The sequence below is a fragment of the Porites lutea genome, chromosome 3 (genome assembly GCF_958299795.1).
Source record: "Porites lutea chromosome 3, jaPorLute2.1, whole genome shotgun sequence".
Lineage (NCBI taxonomy): Eukaryota > Metazoa > Cnidaria > Anthozoa > Scleractinia > Poritidae > Porites > Porites lutea.
In genome coordinates, this window is record NC_133203.1 from 38,108,833 (window position 1) to 38,129,534 (window position 20,702).

Here is a 20,702-nt window from a genome sequence, read left to right on the forward strand (position 1 = left end):
GTAAGACCAAAATCGGAAATTTACACCCCTAAGCGAGACCACAAGCATCCCCACCCCTTTCATTTGCGGAGTCCCCCCCGGGTTTATGCCTCGCTTGACATGAATGCATCATTTTCTGCAAATAACACAATGGCGTAATATTTAAATCAGGAACGTTCGCGTTTAAATAAATCCAGTAATTTGAAAGAGGGGAATTTTGTGAAGTCAAACGATTTGGCTTATTTTTCGTATCCTTATAAACCAGATTGACCTAGAACGTAAACAAGTGTAATAATTAGAAGCTGTACAGCAAGCGGTTGTCAATTCTTGGGCTAACTCGCGCGCCATCAGAAAATCCTCAAAAATGAGACCTCGCTACCAAAGGTTTTCTATGCGAACCTCTCAGATTGGCGAAGACCAGACCTGATTAGGCCGCATCCTTTAAATCGAAAGTCGGCGGACAGAGTGAAAATCAGCCCGGTTCTCCTCTCTCCACTTAAGCCGCGCATGTTCGCGTTCCCTGCAAAGATCGCCGCCGTCCGTGCCGTGATTACAGGTTACGTTTTTCGAATGCTTGGTCTCCGTGCTTAGTAACGGGTATACACTTTGCCCATTTTGTTCTGGAATCGGGTATGGTTTTCGAGGGAGCTACGGGTGTATATCATCGTATTTTTCGTTTCAATTCCAAGATAATGAGTAAGAAAGAAAGAGAAATATGCGAATTCGAAATGGATTTGTAGAATGTTTTTGTTTGCGCTCCAATCTAAGTAATGATAACATAATTTCTGCCTAAAGGCCAGGTCTGAAAACGGGTGTGGAAAACTAGTTACATTTTTTAGTCTGGAATATGGTCAGGATTTAGAGAACCGGGCGGCACACCCCCACCAAGAATTCCCAGGAGTACCCCCGGGTCCCACAGTCAAACTCTCGCTCACTGAGCAGTATGTTGGAAACTTAAGTAGTGAAAAAATCCCAATACAATCCATTGAGCAACCCTTTCTGTTTTTATTACTTTTCATTATGATCTACAATGGCAGCTGTAGTTTTGAGCCTGTTTTCCTCCCAAACAAATTGCATTAAAAGACAAACATTTTCATATAATTAGGTGTTCTTTGTCTCTTGACATCTCGCAAAACGAAATCTGCCGGGAAATTTTCTTTTTGCTTTGGCTCATTCCACTTATTAATGAATTTTTTAAAAATCCAGCTTTCATTGAGGTAGGTATTTTCTCTTTAAACGATTTCAGTTCTAATCATGTGCCTGAAAGGTCGATCTCTATATCCGGGCTATGTCTACAAGCCTACAGCAGTAGTGTATCAATATATCATGTGTCTGATCCTACCTTTTCCAAGATTTTTTGGCTGTCTCTACAGCCGGCACAACTGATCATCGTTTTTCCGAACAGACGTAACCCCGGGGACGTAACAAATAAAGGTATTTTTGAATGAGTGCTTTGTTTTGACGATTTCCTTATCAGTGAGAGACACCACGTCGCGCGCTAAGTCATACAAATGTACAAACTGTTACTCAAACAAAACATGCGAATAATACGTACAACCTTCGCCATCGGCCAATGCGAACACTCCGAGTGTCTATTGCGGAGATAAAAAAAAAAAAAAAAAACACAAAACACAAAACAAAACAAGACAAAATGCACCTGTTGCCTTCAGAACGGCGGATGGTTTTTCCCCAGGGAGTCATTTTGTGTCACTGATACTCTTTGAGTTGAAGATACATTTGCTCTCCTTCTACATGGGGAACCCCCCGGAGGGGGAGCCCCATTTTGCACAGCGGTATTGTAAAGGCCGGGTTATACGTAGTTGGCATTTTAAGCGAAGCAAGCGTGAACTAGGTGATGGAAAACAAGGGAAAAGTATGAGGGATTGCGAAAGGAGGTGAGCTAAGATTTTGAAACGAGTCTGGAAAACGTCTGAAGTGTTAACCAATTTCTAAGAGGATGCTTTCGATATCTGAATTCCGTCTTCGTAACGAGCTGATGAGCGCTCTCTGTTTTCTTGCCTTCCCAACGAAATGCTATCACGCAGCGTTCGATTCTGAGCTTTCAAAAGCATACTCATCATAACTTACGAGCCTTCTAAAAACGTCATTCAGTACAGACCAAAATACAACATAACCGTATCCAGATATGGACCACAAGCAACTTCTTTATATCTTTTTTTTAATAACTGGGGTTTAAAAATCTCGTCAATATTGGGAGAGAATGCTGATGACTTTTTCACTGCTTTGGACAGCTGCGTAAATACATGAAATGAAAAATAATTTCGGAAGGCCCCTCAAACTGCGCAAAGAACTATATCAAATGTCTTTGACCGTTCTAGATTCAGGGGCCCCCAACGAGAATATAGTTCAAAACCACTTAAACATGACATTGTTAAATGTATTTTAGTATTTAAAAGGTAGATATAGGCATATTTTTATCCCCTAAAAATTTTTCATCTATTCCGATTTTCTAGCTGAAAGTCTAGTGATCCGAAAATTATAGGGATCAAAACTCATCTTTTCGAGAATTTCAGCCAGAAAAAAGGCTTCCGAAAATTTAGGGTAAAAATCCGTTAAAAATGGGCAATTATACCATTTTTTAGATATTCGAACATCGCAGGAGAGGCAGGCAAGCAAGAAATTGTACAACAAATGTTCCGAAAATTCTAGATCTCAAATCGTCTTCCGAACAGATATTTTCCGAAAATTGACGTTGGGTGCCCCTGTAGATTGGTCAAGTCTTGATTTCACCGTCAGCTATTACCAAGTGACAGGCTTTGCAAACGGTTAGCAGTAGAGTCATTTACGGGCACGTCTCGCGGAAGTCTTGTCTTGCGGGATACATTTGACTTAATTCTTTCGGGTTCTATTTCAGGCAATGAATCGTGTTATACCGTTTTGTGCTGTGCATGTGTTCAAGTATGACAGCATAGCCTATGACTAACAGCAAAAGTAAAAAGAACGTCTAACAGATGTATGGCTATGTAAAAAAAGGCACTAACAAGATTAAGACGAGATAGCATTAGTATTCAGGTCAGGATTACCTTAAAGATTTTGCTGAAGACTCACGGTTTGCTTGTAGCTTTTCCCGTTGAAAAAGGTCTATGATAAATTATACCAGAAGCTTCCTATGTTCACCTTATTAATGTGGACGCTTGCTGATTTCGGACACTATAGTTCTCTTGGTATAGAAGATGCCAGTAATCACATAATTCCTGCTTCAATAACACAAATACCTTTGTAATCCGTCCACTTGAGTCTGTCTTTATGTAAGGAAGTTTGACCTCAACGCATCACAACTAATCTACAACTAAGTAGACAAACTAACGAACTGAACCAATCAGAATTCGTGGTGTTCAACATTTCGCAAAAAGGAACTGACAGCAGGAACAGTAATTAACCAAACCGCTTTTTTTTTCTTTAAAAAAAAAAAAAAAAAATTGTGGCAAAGTACAGAAAAAAGTGTACTTTGTTGGATTTTCTCCTTTAGTCATTGCATCCGGTTTTTATGACTACAGTTGAATTCCTGAGTTTTTGAACAATCGATTGTTTGACCGTTCCAATCATTCCAGTCAAACCATTCGGCTGAACTGTGTAAGATTATTTGTTTTGTTTTCCTTTTCGTCAGCCAGTATTGTCAGGAGATGATGGGCTCTTGGTATTTTACAACATGAAATTTGCGTTTGACTTCTGTCACCTTTGGTTAAATTTACTGCAGTTCTAGCTGAGGTGTATGGCGTCATTAGCTGTATGACGTAACTGTAAACGTCATTTTTCCTTTTAAGGGCTGTAGAAAACGTGAAATGTTTAAGTGCGATTACTTAAGTTTTCGGTTGAAAAGCTATTAACGGAAAGAAGTTTAAGTCGAATAATATATATACTTCTTATTCGTTGGCTTAACAAACAATAATTTTTGAGGACATTTTATCCACTTTTCGTAATTTTCTCGTAAAAAACCCAGTGCATCTTGCTTGCTTAAAGATCGCACACTTTTTTGGCGAGTTGACTGAAATGGTCTAAAATGAGCTTTGACAGAAGTTTTCGGAAACGGTAATGAAAGTGGAGTCTTTGGTAAACGGAGGCCTATCATTTTAGTGTGGATGCCCGAGGACAAAAAAAAAAAAAAAAAAAAAAAACCGAAGGTATGTGAAAACGCTCGCATCACAGCTTCTAATGAATGATACTGCTTCGCCCATAACAACGCAACAACGCGGAAAACTTAAACAGCCCGTACACGGTGTATACAACAACATATACTTATAACAATCGTATCGTAAATTTTAAAGGAAGATAAGATCGTCGCATTAGTAATTGAAATTTAAGCAATTGCAAATTAACCCTAAGAGAAAAAAAATAAATTCGGGACTTCAACGGGATTCGAACCCACCGACTGAGTTATGAAGACCTATACATTGGCAGCAGGCCAATTTGTTGAGTTCATCTTAACCTGTGTCGTGAAAGGAATAAAACATAAAATGAAGATCATGTGAAGTGCAGAAATAAAACTTGTGGGCGACGGAAAAGAATATGCCGAAAACGTTAGCGTTGACGCTACACATTTATTTTTTTAATTTTACCTGACGTCCTTTTTCCTGTATATGGACGTGTTTTGAAATTGAGGTGGGGTAGGGAGGGAGAACTAGCTTTTCATTTGTTTTATAATTATAGCGTAGCGCACACGGGATTAGCCTGTGTACAGACGCTCCTTCCCCTCACTAAAAAAAATCCTTTTTTTACAAAGAGAAGGGGGCTTCTCTACACGGGCTAACACGGGATCAGTAGAGCCCGAATAAAGTAAACAAACACTGAAATATTTCACAACAGTAATCAATAATCACATGTAAAATGCTTTCAGCCGACTGACGTTTACTCTAATGATAACCATTCATCAGTCGCAGAGGACAATAAGACACACTGAATGGAAACCTAGTACAATCAGTTTTCTCTGCCCAATAAATTGATAGAGAGAAGTTCAAGCATTCCAGACTAACATGACGTTGACTTTCGTAGCCTTTGGAACTCTCAAGCATGTTTCCACTTCGTTTTCCATAAATTTGTTTCTCTACAACCCTGGCTTGGGAGAAGCGATGGCTGATAAAAGCTCCTTTCACTCTTTAAGGGTTTGCATGTTAATGCTCATCTGCACATCTCTGCATGAAACAAAACTGGCAAGAGTCCATAAGATATTGTACGGTTGATACAATGGTTACCGGTCGTTTCGATACAAAGTCGTTTCGATACAAGCCGCTTCGATACAAGTTTATTCCTTCGAGGTGTAAATAGTTTCACGTACTTGGCTTAAAGAACGAAGAATATTCGCCCAAAATGATTTTCTTGTTCAATTGCAAACTTTACTTGAAGCGATGGAAATTTTTGTGGAATTTCACTGCCTGAGTTAGTATCAAAACGACTTGTATCGAAACGACTTTGTATCGAAACGACCAGTGTTGAATGCGATTATTCGCTTTCAATCTGCGCAATCTTTTCGAAGAATGGTCGGCCATGAACGCAAGTCCTCGTATCTTCTGGAATCTGATTGGTCATCCGGGAGATTATGTCACTGACTTCGCTTCTACTCATCCGGGAACTCAGGCCTCGAGCCACTCGCACCGCCTCGCCCTACATAAACAAAAATGGAAAAGTGACAGAAAAAAAAAAAGTTTAAAACAAGTTGCTTGGGTTAGCTGGCTTCAAAAGCTGAATTTCAGGCTCTGGTCACTGGTCCTTTCTCGTTGCAAATTGAGGAAAGACTACGAAAAAATCGCCCACGGGCACTTTAAAAAGCAAAGACAAAAGCGACTATAGGTTTCTCGATATTTCGGAGGAACAAGCCGTCCTTCTCCAGCCTGCAAAAAAAGTAGTGTCCGATAGCCCGGGGCTAGTGGATTTTGCTATCGGGCTAGTGAAATCTGTTTTTAACTTGCCCAACGGGCAAGTGATGTTCTTTGAGGAATTCGAATAACAGAAGAAGTGTGAAATCAATTCTGCTCGACTAAAAGCTTTTGGGGCTAGTTGAAATGACGTCTGGGCTAGCAGATGCTAGCTTCAGCTTGCCCGAATGGCAAGCTGTAAAAATGATTTTTTTTTTGCACCCTGTTCTCCTTCCGAAATATTGGGAAACCTCAAGTCGCTTTTGTTATTGCAGCTTTGTTTGTATTCTTGTCTTGGGTAAAAGAGCAGGATTTGGTTGTCGTCATTATATATAAAAAGAACTGTTTCTATAGTAACGGCTGAGAATAGGTTGCCGCGCAACGAGAAAGTAAATAAGAGTAAAAAACCGATAAGTTTCATAAGCAAAACAAAAAACAAAAACATTTCTGCACATGCATCACACTTTTTGGTAAACTTCTTTGCTCGTTTCTTGGTTTTCACCAAATGACGTAATGAAAAAGATTGAAAGGACACTGAACAATAGTCACACCACAAAACATTAGCTAACCAACAATGGTTTCCCGCAACACCAAAAAAAACCACCAGAGGTACCTTCTGTTACATTGCTCTTTAAGTTCTGAAGACTATCAGTTCATGTAATCCCACGCAATTTTGCGTTTGATACTTTTGTGTGTTTAACCTAGCCAAAAAGGGATGAGCGTTCTAAACATTTTGAAACATATCTTCTCAGTTTAAACATCGTATTTACAGTGGACTCTCTTGTGATTTCTTTGATTACCTTATTTTTAACACTAATAAGATCGCTTACTGCTAAGCAAACACAAGTTAACTGTAGAAGTGAACTTGAATCCGCAGTGTCAACAAGATAACAAGCCTGTGGAGGTGCTACAAACCTGTAGATAGTGGATAACTTTAAATGGTCTGCAGCTTGTCAAAGAGTTGGAATTACTGTCGCCATTTTGTTGATTCACGAGTTCTAAAATAGAAAACATAGGAAAGAAGAGTGGTCTCTTAAGGTTAATATTCTGAAGGTTTACTGATAATTTTTCTCAAACTTTTCCTATGTGAAATTCAATACAAGTAGACAACAGAAATGAAATAGAAAATGGAGGCCCCCATCATAACTACTGAGAATTGTTGAGGTGAAGGCAACCATCCTCTTGAGGAATTTGTTGTCAATTTATGCTCAATCTTTAAACCCCACTTTGTTAGTTTTCGTAAAGCCAAAAAAACTTTCACCCGAGATGCAAGAAATAGAAAAAGCTAACGTACATGTGGAAGGCACTCTACAAACCAGAATGCAATGAAAACGACTTCGTAAATACTAAAAACCAAGCCGGAAAAAAGAAAAAAAACTGGTAACAAGGCAGCCAATACAAAACGACTACAAAACTGTTTGGGACTAAATGCTTGCTCAGGGAAGACGAACCGAAATCCAAGTCGATGCACTCATGCGTTTACTCAATAGAGACCTTTAGATTCGAGGACAAGAACAACTAGGAGGACGAAATTTGACGGCTGATAGCTTCCGCGTGTATTCTCAAAAGATAACCACCCCAGAAAGCTTCATTGCAAGTTTTTTCACCAAATAAGTTAGGACTGTTATCTTTATTGAAGGAGGTTAACTGAAGTCCTTTTCCGATGTAAAATTCGTTTACATGTTTCCGTCATAACAAAATCCTCGCTAAAACGCGTAGTACAATGAGGACGGCTACCACGTTTTCCCGCTAAAATGACGCTGGTTCACGCACGCTCACAGCTACTTAGTATTGAGAAAATCTCGTACTCGCAGTTGTACTCGTCTTAGAATCTAAAGATGTCTGATATAACTGGGCAGCTACGGTTAATGTACTTACCAAGAACTTCTGCCAGATCTGGCACTCCATAGAATGGAATAGTAGTAGACATTTTGTGCAGCTCTAGCTTGGTCTCTCCACTCTCTGAATCTATTTCAAGGGAAAAAATAACAAATCTTTAGTCGCGATTGTAACAGACAATTTTTGAGAAAGGAAGCGATGCCATAGGCGTTTCCTAAAAGGTCAGCAGTTGAGTGTAGAAGATGACTTCAAGCACCTAAATTGTACGTGGCTGCAGGGACGCCTACATTTTAGAAGCCGAAGAATACAGCCGTTTCTGGCTCTTCGCCACTAGGAAGAAAACTGACTAATCCTGGCTGGTAACCTGCGTCACAGACCAGTGACGGATCCAGACCTTCAGATGGGCGCGGGGGATCACCCAGACTTTGACGTAAGGGGGGCACGCTCTCAATTTTTTTTTCGGCCCTTCGGGCCTCATTTCGGTCTAAAAATAAGGGAGGGGGGGGGGGGGGGGAGTGGCCTCTCCCCTGGATCCGCCACTGCAGACGGACTCTATGAATTACCGGAAATGCGTTTCGAACTCCCCTTCAACCTGGTTGGCAAATTGATCATAGCTTTTTTAACAGGCCAATCATAGCAAGACCAGTCACGACCAGTGGTAAAGAAAATCCCTTTATTAGTCAGGAATGTCTTGCAGATCAGCCTATTCAAATTCGAGCACAGGGCAGGGGTGATCTATTTGGCCAATACTTTCCCAAAAAGACTTTTGCCTGAGTATTATACACATATACTCCTGTGGATCGTATGGAAACATTTTTGAATCAATGACGAGACGATCAGAAAGATTAGAGGAAACCGAGCTGAAGTCACTTGTTCACGACTACTTCCCACGATTTTACTCACCATAAGGGTACGTTACCGTACATTTTTCAGGTGCAGTTTAGGGTTCGACAAAGAACTTTAATTCCAGCTTGTCATTTGGACATGCAGCTCTCGACCTTTGCTTTTCTGGGGCCATTGCTCACTTGTCTAAGTTATTGATTTACGGTAGAACCCCGACAACTCGAACTCGGATAACTTGAACTAGGTCCAATTTCCCTCGGATTTCACCCCACTTTTCAGTCATTTTTAACTCGGTTGACTCGAACTCGGATAACTTGAACTACTAGTCCAATTTCCCTCGGATTTCACCCCACTTTTCAGTCATTTTTACTCGGATAACTTTAACTCGGATAACTCGAATTAAAAAAGTCACTGGAAATTACCCCGATAACTCGAATTCTGGTTCCTGTAACTCTACTCGCATGCCATTCTTTTAGCTGTTCTTGTTACACAATCAGAAAAAAGAAAAAAATCTAACACTGGCTAACACTTAACAGCGATTTGATTTTAACTGGTGCAACGAACAGATGACGTTTAATCATAAAAAAAAACCTTAATCATGTTACCGTTTCTGATAAATAAGTTAAACTTGCACTGCAGTAGCACAATACACTGCCGGAGGTGCTGAAAAATCAGTAACTATCAATTTTTAACACTGAAAATTGAATTTTGGAATCGAACCCAATAACTCCAACTCTCGCTAAGTTGAACTGTTTTTCGCTTCCCTTCAGAGTTCGAGTTAGGAAGGTTCTATTGTAGTTGCTAAGTGATTTGCTGATTGGGCAAGATAGAAACCTACTTGACTAGCAAAGAAAATCGAATAATTGTTCCGGACCACCGGAAAGGAGTTTTTCGGGCCCTAAATCTGCACAATTCAAGGGAGAGCATTGCAAATTTAGATTTACCCCATTTTTCTAGACTTTTCAAGGTCTAGAAAACTGGTTCGCCGCAAATTTCACGACTCCCTCACGAATTCAACACTTTGAACGAACCCGGTAATGCACACTTACCAGTCTTCAAACAGACGTCAAATCCGTTCGCAGTTAACCGCTCGTCGTCAATAAATCTAACATAAATGTGTATGAAAAGATTAGTTTTGAATCTTGCAGATCAAAAATCTTCCATTTTAACACCGTACTACACTTCAGACTCTCGTAGGAGCACATGTTTTGTCTCGTTTCTTTGTGGTTCTGAACCACAAAAGATAATCATAAGTTTGTTAGCCTGCTCTAGGCGTTCAAAGGATTGTGGGAAGGGCACAAAAAGCAGGAAAAACAGTGACGGGTGGGGTAGGGGGTGAGAGCGAAGGAAGCTTCCTCCTCTCTCCCTCTCCCTTTATTCTTTCTTATTTTTTTCCCGCTTCCACTATCTGAACGCCTGGAACAGACTATTTAACGAAAGGTAAATGGCTCAGTGTGTACTATTAAGTTATAGTTGCACGCGGGAAGTTACTAAGCACGAAAGAAGCGCGCTAGCTTTCGTCACCATTCACTCACGAGCAAATAGCAAATGGGTAATTGACCAATCAGAGAGCGCGCTTTACTTTGTTATGTAATAAAAGTTTGTAGAATATGGCCGTCTAGGTAGGGATAGTCAAGAGTAAGACTTATTGGTAATGACTGATATTTCGACAACCCGTGCAGAAGTCATCATCGAGATCAAAGTGAGCGGTGCATCGTCAGTTGATGGTACAGACTGTCAGTGGCTTCTTATCAGTAATCAACTGAAAGTGCCACAATGATATACAAAAGAACCGTAAATGAAACCATTATGCGACCATCTCCATCAAGCCACCGCTGCCACCTTTCGGCCTCATCATGATCACAAAGGGAGTTATCATACAGTATGTTTGGATTTTTCAAAAGAAATATGAAGAAACACACACTTCAAGATAGAAGGTGATGACAGATTGTTAACCAGTAATACCGCTACCGTCGTGTGTTTGAGCGGCAAACCTCCATCAAGCGGCCACCTGACGGTATCCCGAGGGGGTACCCCGAGGGTGGCCGCCTAAAGAGGTTTTAACTGAATTCCCTCTTGAAGAAGGGATAAAATTGGTGGTTATGTTTAAATTTAAGTAAGTCAAGATCTTATTAGCTGTGAAGGCCCTAGCCTGTTCCAGGCTCTCAGATAGTGGGGCAGACGCGAAAGAAAAAGGCGTGTTTGCGCTTTCTCAATTCAGCGAACCCGACTATCTCGGAGCCTGGAACAGGCTGTGAAGGCCCTAAACTGAAAACACGAAGGAAATAACCACCAAATTTATCCCTTCTTCATGAAGGAATTATGCTAATGCATTTGTACCTTGCTGTATTTGGGGGGTCACACTTGCTTCTCATGCCAAGCAGTGTCTTCCAGCATTCAGGACCACCAACAATTCTTGTAACAAGAACAGAAACGAACAGACTAACTATTACTGGTAACATACATTGTACATGTATAACAAGAATATACATGTACTCTAAGCAAGGGCTGATGATATTAAGTGATTTAACCCGTGGGGGTGGTGGGTGGGGGAGTAGGGTACTTGCTCTGGTCTTCTTATGCAGTGGGAACTGAGATTATCTGGTTCCCTTACTCATGTCGTCTGTGTGGCTGGCTAAATTATTATGCCTCAGTACTTTCTTGGCAGCTGAGCAGCCATGCAAAGCAAGCAGCGGAGCCGCGAGGGATTTTCGCGAATTTGACTTGTTCCCAATCTTCTCGTGGCTCCGCGGCCAAAGAATACAACACTTGCCCGCTAATCCTGTCAGATGCGCAAGCTATTTTAAGTAATGATCCGGGTAAGGTAGATAGCAATTTCTTTTGTTATGCGGCAACGGTGCTTTCCCCACATAGGAATGTTCTCATTTTTATACAGAGAATGCATAAACCTACATGAGGCAGTTTACGCAATAAAATGCATTTACTCTCCACTTTGAAAGGGTATTTTTTTGTGTTAAAAGATATTGACCAATCACAACAGTTGAAAACAATAGCCGAGAAAAGTTTACAATTTTACATGTTCCCCACATAGGATTTCTTTGTTATTCAAACTGAGACCAGGTTTTGTTATATGGAAGATGGTTGGAAAGTACTGCTTTATGGAGTTTTGTGAATTTTGCTGTTTAAGCCAATCAGAAGTAAGTACAGACAATAGAAAAGTTAGCACCTTTTTTGCATTCCAACATGTTCGTTGCCGTTGTTGCTATCGTTCTTATCTGGACCGTTTCTTAACACTCATGATACTACTTACACTGTAAGTACAAAATATAGAAGTTTACAGAATGTTTCTAGTGAAATGCGCAATAGTTTTAGTCTTCATAAATAGAAATAGAGATCTTTAGATTCCAAGACAAGGACTACGAGTACGAGAATTTCTCAATACTAAGTAGCGCTCGCACGTGAGCCAGCGTCATCATGGCGAGAACAAGTGGTAGCAGTCGTCATCCTACTACGAGTTTTAGCGAAAAAGCGGTCGTGGCGAAAACAAGTTATCAAATGTTAGAAGTTTTATTATTTTGCGAACGGGAGAGGGCTTAACCTCCTACAATAAAGATAACAATGCCAACTTTTCTAGTGAAAAAAGGTGCATTTAAACATTTTGGGGTGTCTATTGTTTGACAATACGCCAAAAAAAAAACTTAAACTCAGATCTGTGCTCGTACTCGCGCTCGTCCTCGAATCAAAAAGGTCTCTAATAAAGGGTTAGTTACAAAAGAATCTGTAGCCTGCGAAAACATCCGTTTCTCCTCGCTCTTCGCCGCTGGGGACGTTTCGCGCGGAGGAACGTCTGCGACTCAGCGACAGAAATTCCATACTGATGACATAAAATCTGTCCGGAATCCGGTCAGAAGAGACGATTGGTCGACGGAGTAGTTAGATTGTTTTAGTTATTGTTTACGAATGACAGACAAAAGACAAAAGGCCACAAAGGTCAAATGTAAACGCGAAGAATCTCTAACAAAACAGTCAATGTTTGTGGAAAATAGACTTCTCTAGAAGAAGCATTTGAAATTTGCTGGAGCTCGTTGGCAGATGAACACAACACTTACCAAAATGGACCAGAAGACACGTAAAATTAGACAAATTTATATTTGGAACCCCATGACTACTGGATTTATTACGTAAACATTGATTTGCTTCATCAGTATGGAATTTCTGTTGCTGAGGCGCGGACGTTCCTCCGCGCGAAACGTCCCCAGCGGCGAAGAGCGAGGAGAAACGGATGTTTTCGCTGGCTAAAGAAACTGCGGCACTGCATAATTGCACTGCACAACAACCCGCACAAAACTAAATTGGTTTTACAATCTGAGTTCCGCATAGTTTAGTTCATGCAATAAGTACTTGTGCTGTATATTCTCAGTTCTGCATACCTCTCATTTAAAGCAATTGGAGGATTCATAATTTCTTTGGGGAGGGAATGACATTCCATCAAACGTTGAAAAAGTAGCTGTTCTTGTATTCTGGAGTAAAAAGAAAACATGATAACTGTGCACTAGTTTAGGGGAGGTGTTTGTTAACCCTTTACGTCCCAAGAGTGACTAACATCAATTTTCGCCTAACCATATTATCACACCAACAAGAAAAAATGTGCTGAGAACTAATAAAAATAAATGATTTCCAATAGGTTCGATCTTTTTACCCCTTCTCTGCCAAATTAAGTCAAAAGCAAATTTCCACCAATTATCCAAATTTCATTTTTATTAAAATTTTGAAAAACAAATAGCACCATGTGTAGGTACAGGCAGAGAGCTTTCATTTGAATGGTCACATCATAGGATTTCGTCCGCAGACTCAAGAGTTAGAGTCACCTTAAAAAAACTCCATCAAGAACTCTGGCAGTGAAAGGATTAAAAATTAGTTCTCTCAACTCTTCATGGAAATATATAGAGATCAGTCTGGAGAATGTTGAGGTGTACACTGGGGCTAGAAAAGATACGTGAGAAAAACTCCCTAAAAAAAATCTGTATTTTCAGAAGACAAAGTGACCATGCAATGGCAAGGGAGTAAAAAACAAATGTTTTAATCATTTGATTTGTATAAGTCAATTTACTACTGTCAAGAAAGAGCTGGCATTTCAAGCACTAGCTATTTGTCAGGGTGGGTCCTTTAGTTTTTTTTGGCCTGATAAAGGACTGGTGCCTTAAATGTAGGCTTTTCAATCTTTTTATAGTGGTAATTTGAGTGAGTTTAAAACCAAAAAGAGTACACCCCTAAAAAAAAAAAAAGACAACAAGTCATTGCAAAAAAGCACTGCTTCTGCTGGTATTCTACATACCCCAAATCCTCTATTGAGCCCGGTGAGGGGCCTTATTTATTTCAAGCCCATTTGAGGCAGGGCTTAATAGAGACTTAGAGGCTTATTTGAGAGGGGGAGGCTTATTTAACTGAGAAAAGACGATGCTATCAGTTCTCCATAAAGAACTAGAATACACAATGTAAAAATTGGAAAAGCACAAGTACAAGGAGGTTGGAGGTCATGAAGCCGAGGATCAGAATCAAATCCAAACTTCCATTTGGTAAATAAACCATACCGGATCAGTTAACACAAATATTTTCAGTCACGATTGATTAATAAAGTCTACCATTTATTAGTGAACAATAATTAGGGGAGGGGGGGGGAGCTTATTAACTTTCTTCCTCTGAAAAAAGGGGGGGGGACTTTTTAGACGAATGGGGCTAATTTGAGAGGGGGGCTTAATAGAGGATTTACGGTACAATTGGAGGCTAGTGTACAACTGCATCACCCCTTGATATTCTCAGTGTATTTGCAGAATTTAATAGCAAGAATAAGGTCCTAGACAACTCATGACCCATGTATTACTGACTATTCTGGAATGAGCAGCTGAAAGTAAAATTTATTATTTACCTGTACTGATTGACACAAACAATATCGTTTCCCCTCTTAATTAGCCACACACCCCAGGGATCCAGTCGACCAATCAAATGATCTGAATTGGTTTCCTCTTGTTTGGATCTGCAGATTCAATCACAAGTAACACTGCCCATGTACATGTGAAACGTGATTTCTTAGAATGTTTTGGTAACACTGGTATGGTAACTTAAAAACAGCGCTGGAGTCCATTATTGAACGTAAAGAAAGAGTGCACTAAGTAATAGATCTTATTCATGATACCTGCCATTTTTGCACACGCGTTAGGAGTGTGATGGGATCCAAGTAAAGTCACACAGTATTTCAGGGGGCAAACAATTGATAACATTTGCCAATACAAGTAATCACAGTCAGAGTATTGCTTATTAATCTCTCAGAAGGTGACAATGATTTAATAGTCATGCAAATTGTACAGTTTTAGAACCAGCAGGCTATTATTGTGGTCACTGAAGTGGAAAAGTAGGTTATTATTTGCAACAAAGACCTCCTGTCTTGGATTTTATAATTCAACATCCCTTCCTACTTTTGTATGTTGAGAAGCAAATAAAATTGATGAAAAAAAAAAAAGATTTTTATAATACTACGCACTTGTACCTCTGATCTTTCCCTCTGTCATCTTGTGACTGCTTCAAAGTAGCTAAACAAAATGGAATATTCTCCTTCTTGTACAAAACTTTTCTCTGCATTGGGTTTGGTGACATTATTTTGGTTATCAGTGGCTGGTTTGTGATCTGAAAACAGAATGGTCCAAAAGTAAGATTGCGTGAAATGCACTGGAACTTCGATATAACAAAAGGGTCAAGAACTAGCAAAATATACTCTCTATAACAAGGTTATTTTATGGAGGTTTTACAAACATTGAGGAGAAGAACAGTCATTCACTTTCATCAAATATTTTAAAAACTAATATTAGCAAATTACTACATCTGCCCTGATTGGATATACCCTTTGCAGATTAAATGATTAGAGCGAGAGTTAGTGAACAAACAAACCTCAGGAATTTTCTTGATCTTCTTACTGGACAGAGATAACCTTAACTGTGGAGAAATAGAGAAAGGTACAACTGTTATCAATTTTTAAAAAAATAGTGCAACAAACACTGTACCTGTTTTTATTTTGAGACGAAATTTGTTAAATAGTGCACAAGGGAGTTTGACTACCCTGAGAAGACCTATAATATTTTATTTGCCTAACACTGGACTTGTTTACTGCAAAAGTGTGACCTCTTGGAAATCCAGGAAAACTGCCTAATAGTTTTGGCTCCCTATCAGAAGGCTAGACTGAACAACATCATCTGGAGATTACACCGTACAATGAGTAAGCTATGCACAAAGATGGAATACAGACCACACCCAAGCTAGAGCATGAAATTACCTATTTTTCTGGGAGGCATAATGGTGTCTTTAAAAATTATGTCGTAGTGGCCTGGCTACTTCTTCCATAAAAAATTAGTTGCTAAAAAAAAACATCACATGGGAGTTATACAGCTGCACAGTGATTCTTCTTGAAATCCAAGATGGTGTCTAGAGACAGATTTTCATTGTGTGAAATTTGGGCACTCTGGGACTTCTACAAAATTCCTGCGAGAGGTCTCTTCTGCTTCCCTTCTACATGTATATTCTACCATCATGCTACAGTAATTGCACAATTTCACATCCCATACCTGACAAGAGGATTGTTTTCTTTTTCCATGAAGTGGAGTAACTGGAGTCTTATTGTTGCAGGCAGCTGAAGGTTGTTTGTTGAGAGGACCAGGTGTAATGAGGCAAACAGGCTTAAAATTGAAAATAAAAACAACTTATTGCATAAAGTGTACATGTATGGAGAATACTAGTTAGAAAATGTAATAAGTTTTAGACGACTTCTTCAAACCTTAACATACTTTACCCGTTTAAGTACTAACAGTAACTACCAGATATTTTAGTACCTGTATAATATAAGGTGTAGTTTTACTCTTTCATTGGTTAAATGACAAACACACCTTTGAACAAAACACAGTTTGACATTGCTCTTGAAAACAATGCATTGTACATGAAACCTACAGATTAGTCAGTTGTCGGCTAGAAGATACAATGTAACTAACAAATCTGAAGTTTGCACCGATTTCCAAAAGTAACCATGGGTTCTTAGCCAATGAGAAGACCGATAGCGAGTACTATAACCCTTTAAGTCCCAATAGTGACCAAGATCAATTTTCTCTTAACAATATCTATACACTGTCAAGAGATAAGTTACGAGAAGTAATAAAATGATCACCCAAGAGAAACTGCCTTGATCTTTTATCAATTTCTCTCAGCTAATATCTTTAAGGAGATGTATGGAGATCAGTTTGGAGAATTTGTATGTGGATACTGGGGCTTAAAGGGTTGATAAATAATTATACAATGTACCTCAACAGGCTTTCCTTGCTTATCCACAATTCCATGTCCCATACTCCAGTCTTTCTCGCTACATTTTGCATCAGATGTGTCAGATGAACCTGGAGCCACAGATTTCTCCAGGGAAACAGAATCCTTGTTTGAAGAAGACACAGGGAAATCTTTATCTTTAGATTTCTCCACGGGCTCAACATGTCTTACCAAAGTGGATGATCTGTCATTACAGTTTACACCACTGACTTCTAAGTCTAAATCATCGAAGAGATCATCACTAAAGTCATCTGAAAACAAATCCTCAACAGACCTACTCAGGGAAGGCTTGCATGTTGACACTTCCACATCCCGCATTTTTTCTGCACAAATACCAGCTTTTGAGTTGTCCTTGTTAATGAGCATATTTCTCCCTGAAGATTCAATGCCTTGGATATCATCACTACTTGTCTGTCCCACAGAGCTGTCATGTTTGTCAGAATCGTATTGTTCATGTACCAAGCCATTTCCTACTGTCGTATTTCTAGATGTGTTGAGGACATCAAGCCCCAGATCAATGATTGCACACAAAGACTTATCACTTATTGTACCCCAGAGTTGCCCTGCATTTGTACAAGTATCTTTATGACAAGTTGAGGGTGTGGCTTGATCCACACGTTTCTGCACTTCGCCAGAGTTATTGTTACATGTATGCTTTTCATTACCATGAGATGATTTGGAAGTCAACCAACTATTACTGGTGCTGTCAGTAATGTTGCTTTGCACAGCATTGTTTGGATGAAAGTCAACATTACATGATGTATTCTCTGCTGCTTTACATGCACTGTGCTCTATGTTACGTTCTGCTGTCCTTTCAAACAGTGAACTTTGATGGTTAGAGTTTTCATGCTGGTTATTTTGCATACTTAAAGAGCAAGGTGTACCATTAGCAACTTTGCCAGCTGGCCTACAAGCCTCTGTGACATTACATTCACCAACTGCATTAGCAATTCCACTTGACCTTACATGTATACCAGAAACATTCCCATTACAAATATTTTCAGTAATACCACACTCATTCTTTGAAGGACAATCTCCTTTTTCAGCACCATTGCTAGTACAGGTTCCAGTTAATGTTCTGTCAGAAATTTTGTTCTTTTCATCAGAATAAAATTCCTCCAACAGATTGGTCAAGAGAGTCATGACTTCTTCTTTGTTTGTCAACAAAACACTAGTTTTGTTAGGTTCAAGGTTGACGTCTAAGCCATCTGGAGGAACTGTAATGTCCAGAAAAGCAACAGGATATCTGTTTGCTGTACCAGTTGTGTGACTGTTGTAGTACTGCTTGATCACCTGTGGTAAAAGAGAGGTATCCCAATTCTTAGCCTGTTTCCTATACAGTGTACTGTACATAATCTAACCTGGCTAGTAATGTTGGCAAAGTAGTGCAGAGATCCTTGTTTAGGGCCTGCAACAGACACAAAAAAAATTCTGGAAGGGGGTTTCAAAAACTTCCTTTCAATGTTGCTGAAAAATCAGCCAATGCATTTTAAATAATGGCCAACAATAGTGTACTTTCACATCTGGGTACACAGCTGGGGGCCTACAACAAGGATAGTTGGTTTCATCTGTGGCACAGGTTACCTGATATACTGTACTAAGCTGTGGTGGGCACTTATTAGAGGCTGGGTGCTTATAATTATTTTGCAACAAAACAATAAATGGTAATAACAAAACTCGAAGATGTAACAAAGGAAGGTTTCTGTAAAATACTCTGAAGAAAACTCCATCTTCGGGGAAGTCTCTTATTGGCACTTATTCAATTATTTTTTTTGGTTAGGAGGTGAAAGAGGGTGGGGTGGGGATGGGCGCTTATTCGAGGCTGGGCGCTTAATGACTTTTTCTGCCTTTAGGATGGGCACTTATTTGAGGTGGGAGCTAATTCGAGGTTAGGCGCTTATTTGAATAAATATATGTATGTATGTATGTATGTATTATATTTTAATCTAAAGTAACACTCATTTTCTCTGTACAACTGCCAGGGTGTAATTGCATAAAAAAAGTGTGTTGAATACTCTCCCAAAGGTAAAAGCTACCAGTGGTTGTCAGAAAAGCCCTTGAAGTTGCAGCAAGAATGCTGTTTTGGTACTGTACTATATACAATGTACAGCTATACAGAGATTGTTCAATAGAGGCATTTTAGGATTGCACAAAAGATGTGCATCATTAAACTTACCTGTGATATTTGCTTCATGTTAACAGGCCTTCCATTAAAAAAGACAAAACATCTATCATTCACCGCACGTCCAGTAAGCTCTGAATCAGACCCTGGTTTGGGAAGATACCCAAGCACACAAATGTTGCATTGGCTGTCATCATGAAATTCTATTGTTCCCATTTGTGCCAATAATGCAGTTCCAAAAACAGACAACAGAGCTGTTTTATGATTTGAAACTTTACTCTTTTGCCAGATGACAGTCTTATTGTGACGGAAGGAAATCCGCAGGGAAGGGTGCACTAATGCGTACGCTATCACCAAATCCTCAACTCTTTTCAACTCTTCTTTGCACTTTTTATTGTTGCTGGAAAACTGTTTCCTTACAGGAAGGTTTTTGAATAAATTTGATGCTACAACAGTCGTACCAGTGACAGTTGGTTTAGGCTGGGTTGCCTCTATTTTACCATCGCGTTGCAGAGTATACAGCATGCCAACTTCATCAGATTCTGTCTTGGTCAAAACAGACACATTGCTTACTGAAGCCAGAGATCCCAAGGCTTCACCACGGAACCCATAAGTTTGAAGAAATTTCAGATCATCATCGTTTGATATCTTTGACGTATAATGAGGTTGACCCACAAATGGGGCATCTTCAGGTTTTATTCCACATCCATTGTCACGAACCTCTATTCTTTCCAAGCCCCATCCATCCTGAAACACATGTACATGTAAGACAAAAATACTCTGATCTCCTTGGTGTTTGATTAAACATAGCAATTTTCGGAGTACATGTATGTATGTAGCAGAGGAAGAGAAAAATTTTCTTATCCACTTATCCCTTGGACAAGCACTTTATTACATTTGGTTGTCCAAAACCCAAGTGTTCTTGTCCAAAATTTTTTGCCAGGTTCCTAAGACCTCCTAAGCCAAGCGAAGCTCATAAAAACAAATACATTATTTTGTAAAAGGTCCCCACTATGGCACAGTTAAAAGAAATATTTTCCCTTATTTTTCTACTATACAGGTAATTTGAAGTAAATTTTCAAATGCTTCTGTATTTTTTCCACGGACAAGTCATATCAGAGGTATACATGTCCGAACGAAATTTGGACGCCCGAACTATATTTGCAGTTTTGACCCCACTTTTTCAAGTAAGATATATATTTTAGTGGGCCGGGTATTCTGCAATCAATCCTATCTTTTAAATTTTCATTATCAGCTAGTACAGTATGATAATGTTTAATTACTGCCACAATTGTGTTTTATGTTCTCCAGGGCTCCCCCACACTTCTTTCCGAAAGTAGACCTGTATTCGATCGATCTACAGCTGCAATCGATACATTTCTCAGGATTCCCCAAGGAATGGTATGAAAGTATTGCGTGTAGGAATAATATTCGGAGATGTGCGAGATTTCCTAATCTTTTCACTCACCAGTTTAACTTCGATGCTTGTTGCCCCTGCATCAAGCGAATTCTCGATGAGCTCTTTGACTGCCGAGCTCACGGAGGTAATCACTTGCGAACTCGCGATTAACCGAACTGTTGACGAAGGCAGTAGATTCATTGCACACGGAACTGAAGACGTATCTTGGTAAAATTAGAGTATTCTTACGGCGAGGAACTTCTCAAAAGAGGATCTGTACTTTTAATCGTCCGCCATATTTGTTTTGCGCGGGAGATTCGTGAGGAACATG

At 39.6% G+C, this 20,702-nt stretch overlaps 1 protein-coding gene across 1 annotated transcript; it reads right to left on the bottom strand.

Moving 5' to 3' along the window:
- Window positions 1–4,848: 4,848 nt before the first annotated feature.
- On the bottom strand, window positions 4,849–20,654 carry LOC140932259 (PMS1 protein homolog 1-like). Its single transcript, XM_073381882.1, has 13 exons — window positions 20,441–20,654; window positions 19,027–19,719; window positions 16,833–18,143; window positions 16,106–16,216; window positions 15,435–15,479; window positions 15,037–15,173; window positions 14,419–14,526; window positions 12,923–13,012; window positions 10,872–10,946; window positions 9,581–9,636; window positions 7,728–7,817; window positions 6,765–6,847; window positions 4,849–5,598 (listed from the first exon to the last, which is right to left on the bottom strand). Exons 1-13 carry the CDS (start codon window positions 20,570–20,572, stop codon window positions 5,437–5,439), a joined length of 3,093 nt encoding a protein of 1,030 aa, XP_073237983.1. The 5' UTR covers window positions 20,573–20,654; the 3' UTR covers window positions 4,849–5,436.
- Window positions 20,655–20,702: the final 48 nt, after the last annotated feature.

Coding starts and splice junctions, on each gene's coding strand:
- LOC140932259 (XM_073381882.1), bottom strand. CDS start 20,572: ATGAATCTACTGCCTTCGTCAACAGTTCGGTTAATCGCGAGTTCGCAA. Junction 13,013..14,418: donor GTTTGTGTCAATCAGTACAG/GTAAATAATAAA, acceptor TTTTTACTCCAG/AATACAAGAACAGCTACTTT. Junction 6,848..7,727: donor AGATCTGGCAGAAGTTCTTG/GTAAGTACATTA, acceptor TTTCTATTTTAG/AACTCGTGAATCAACAAAAT.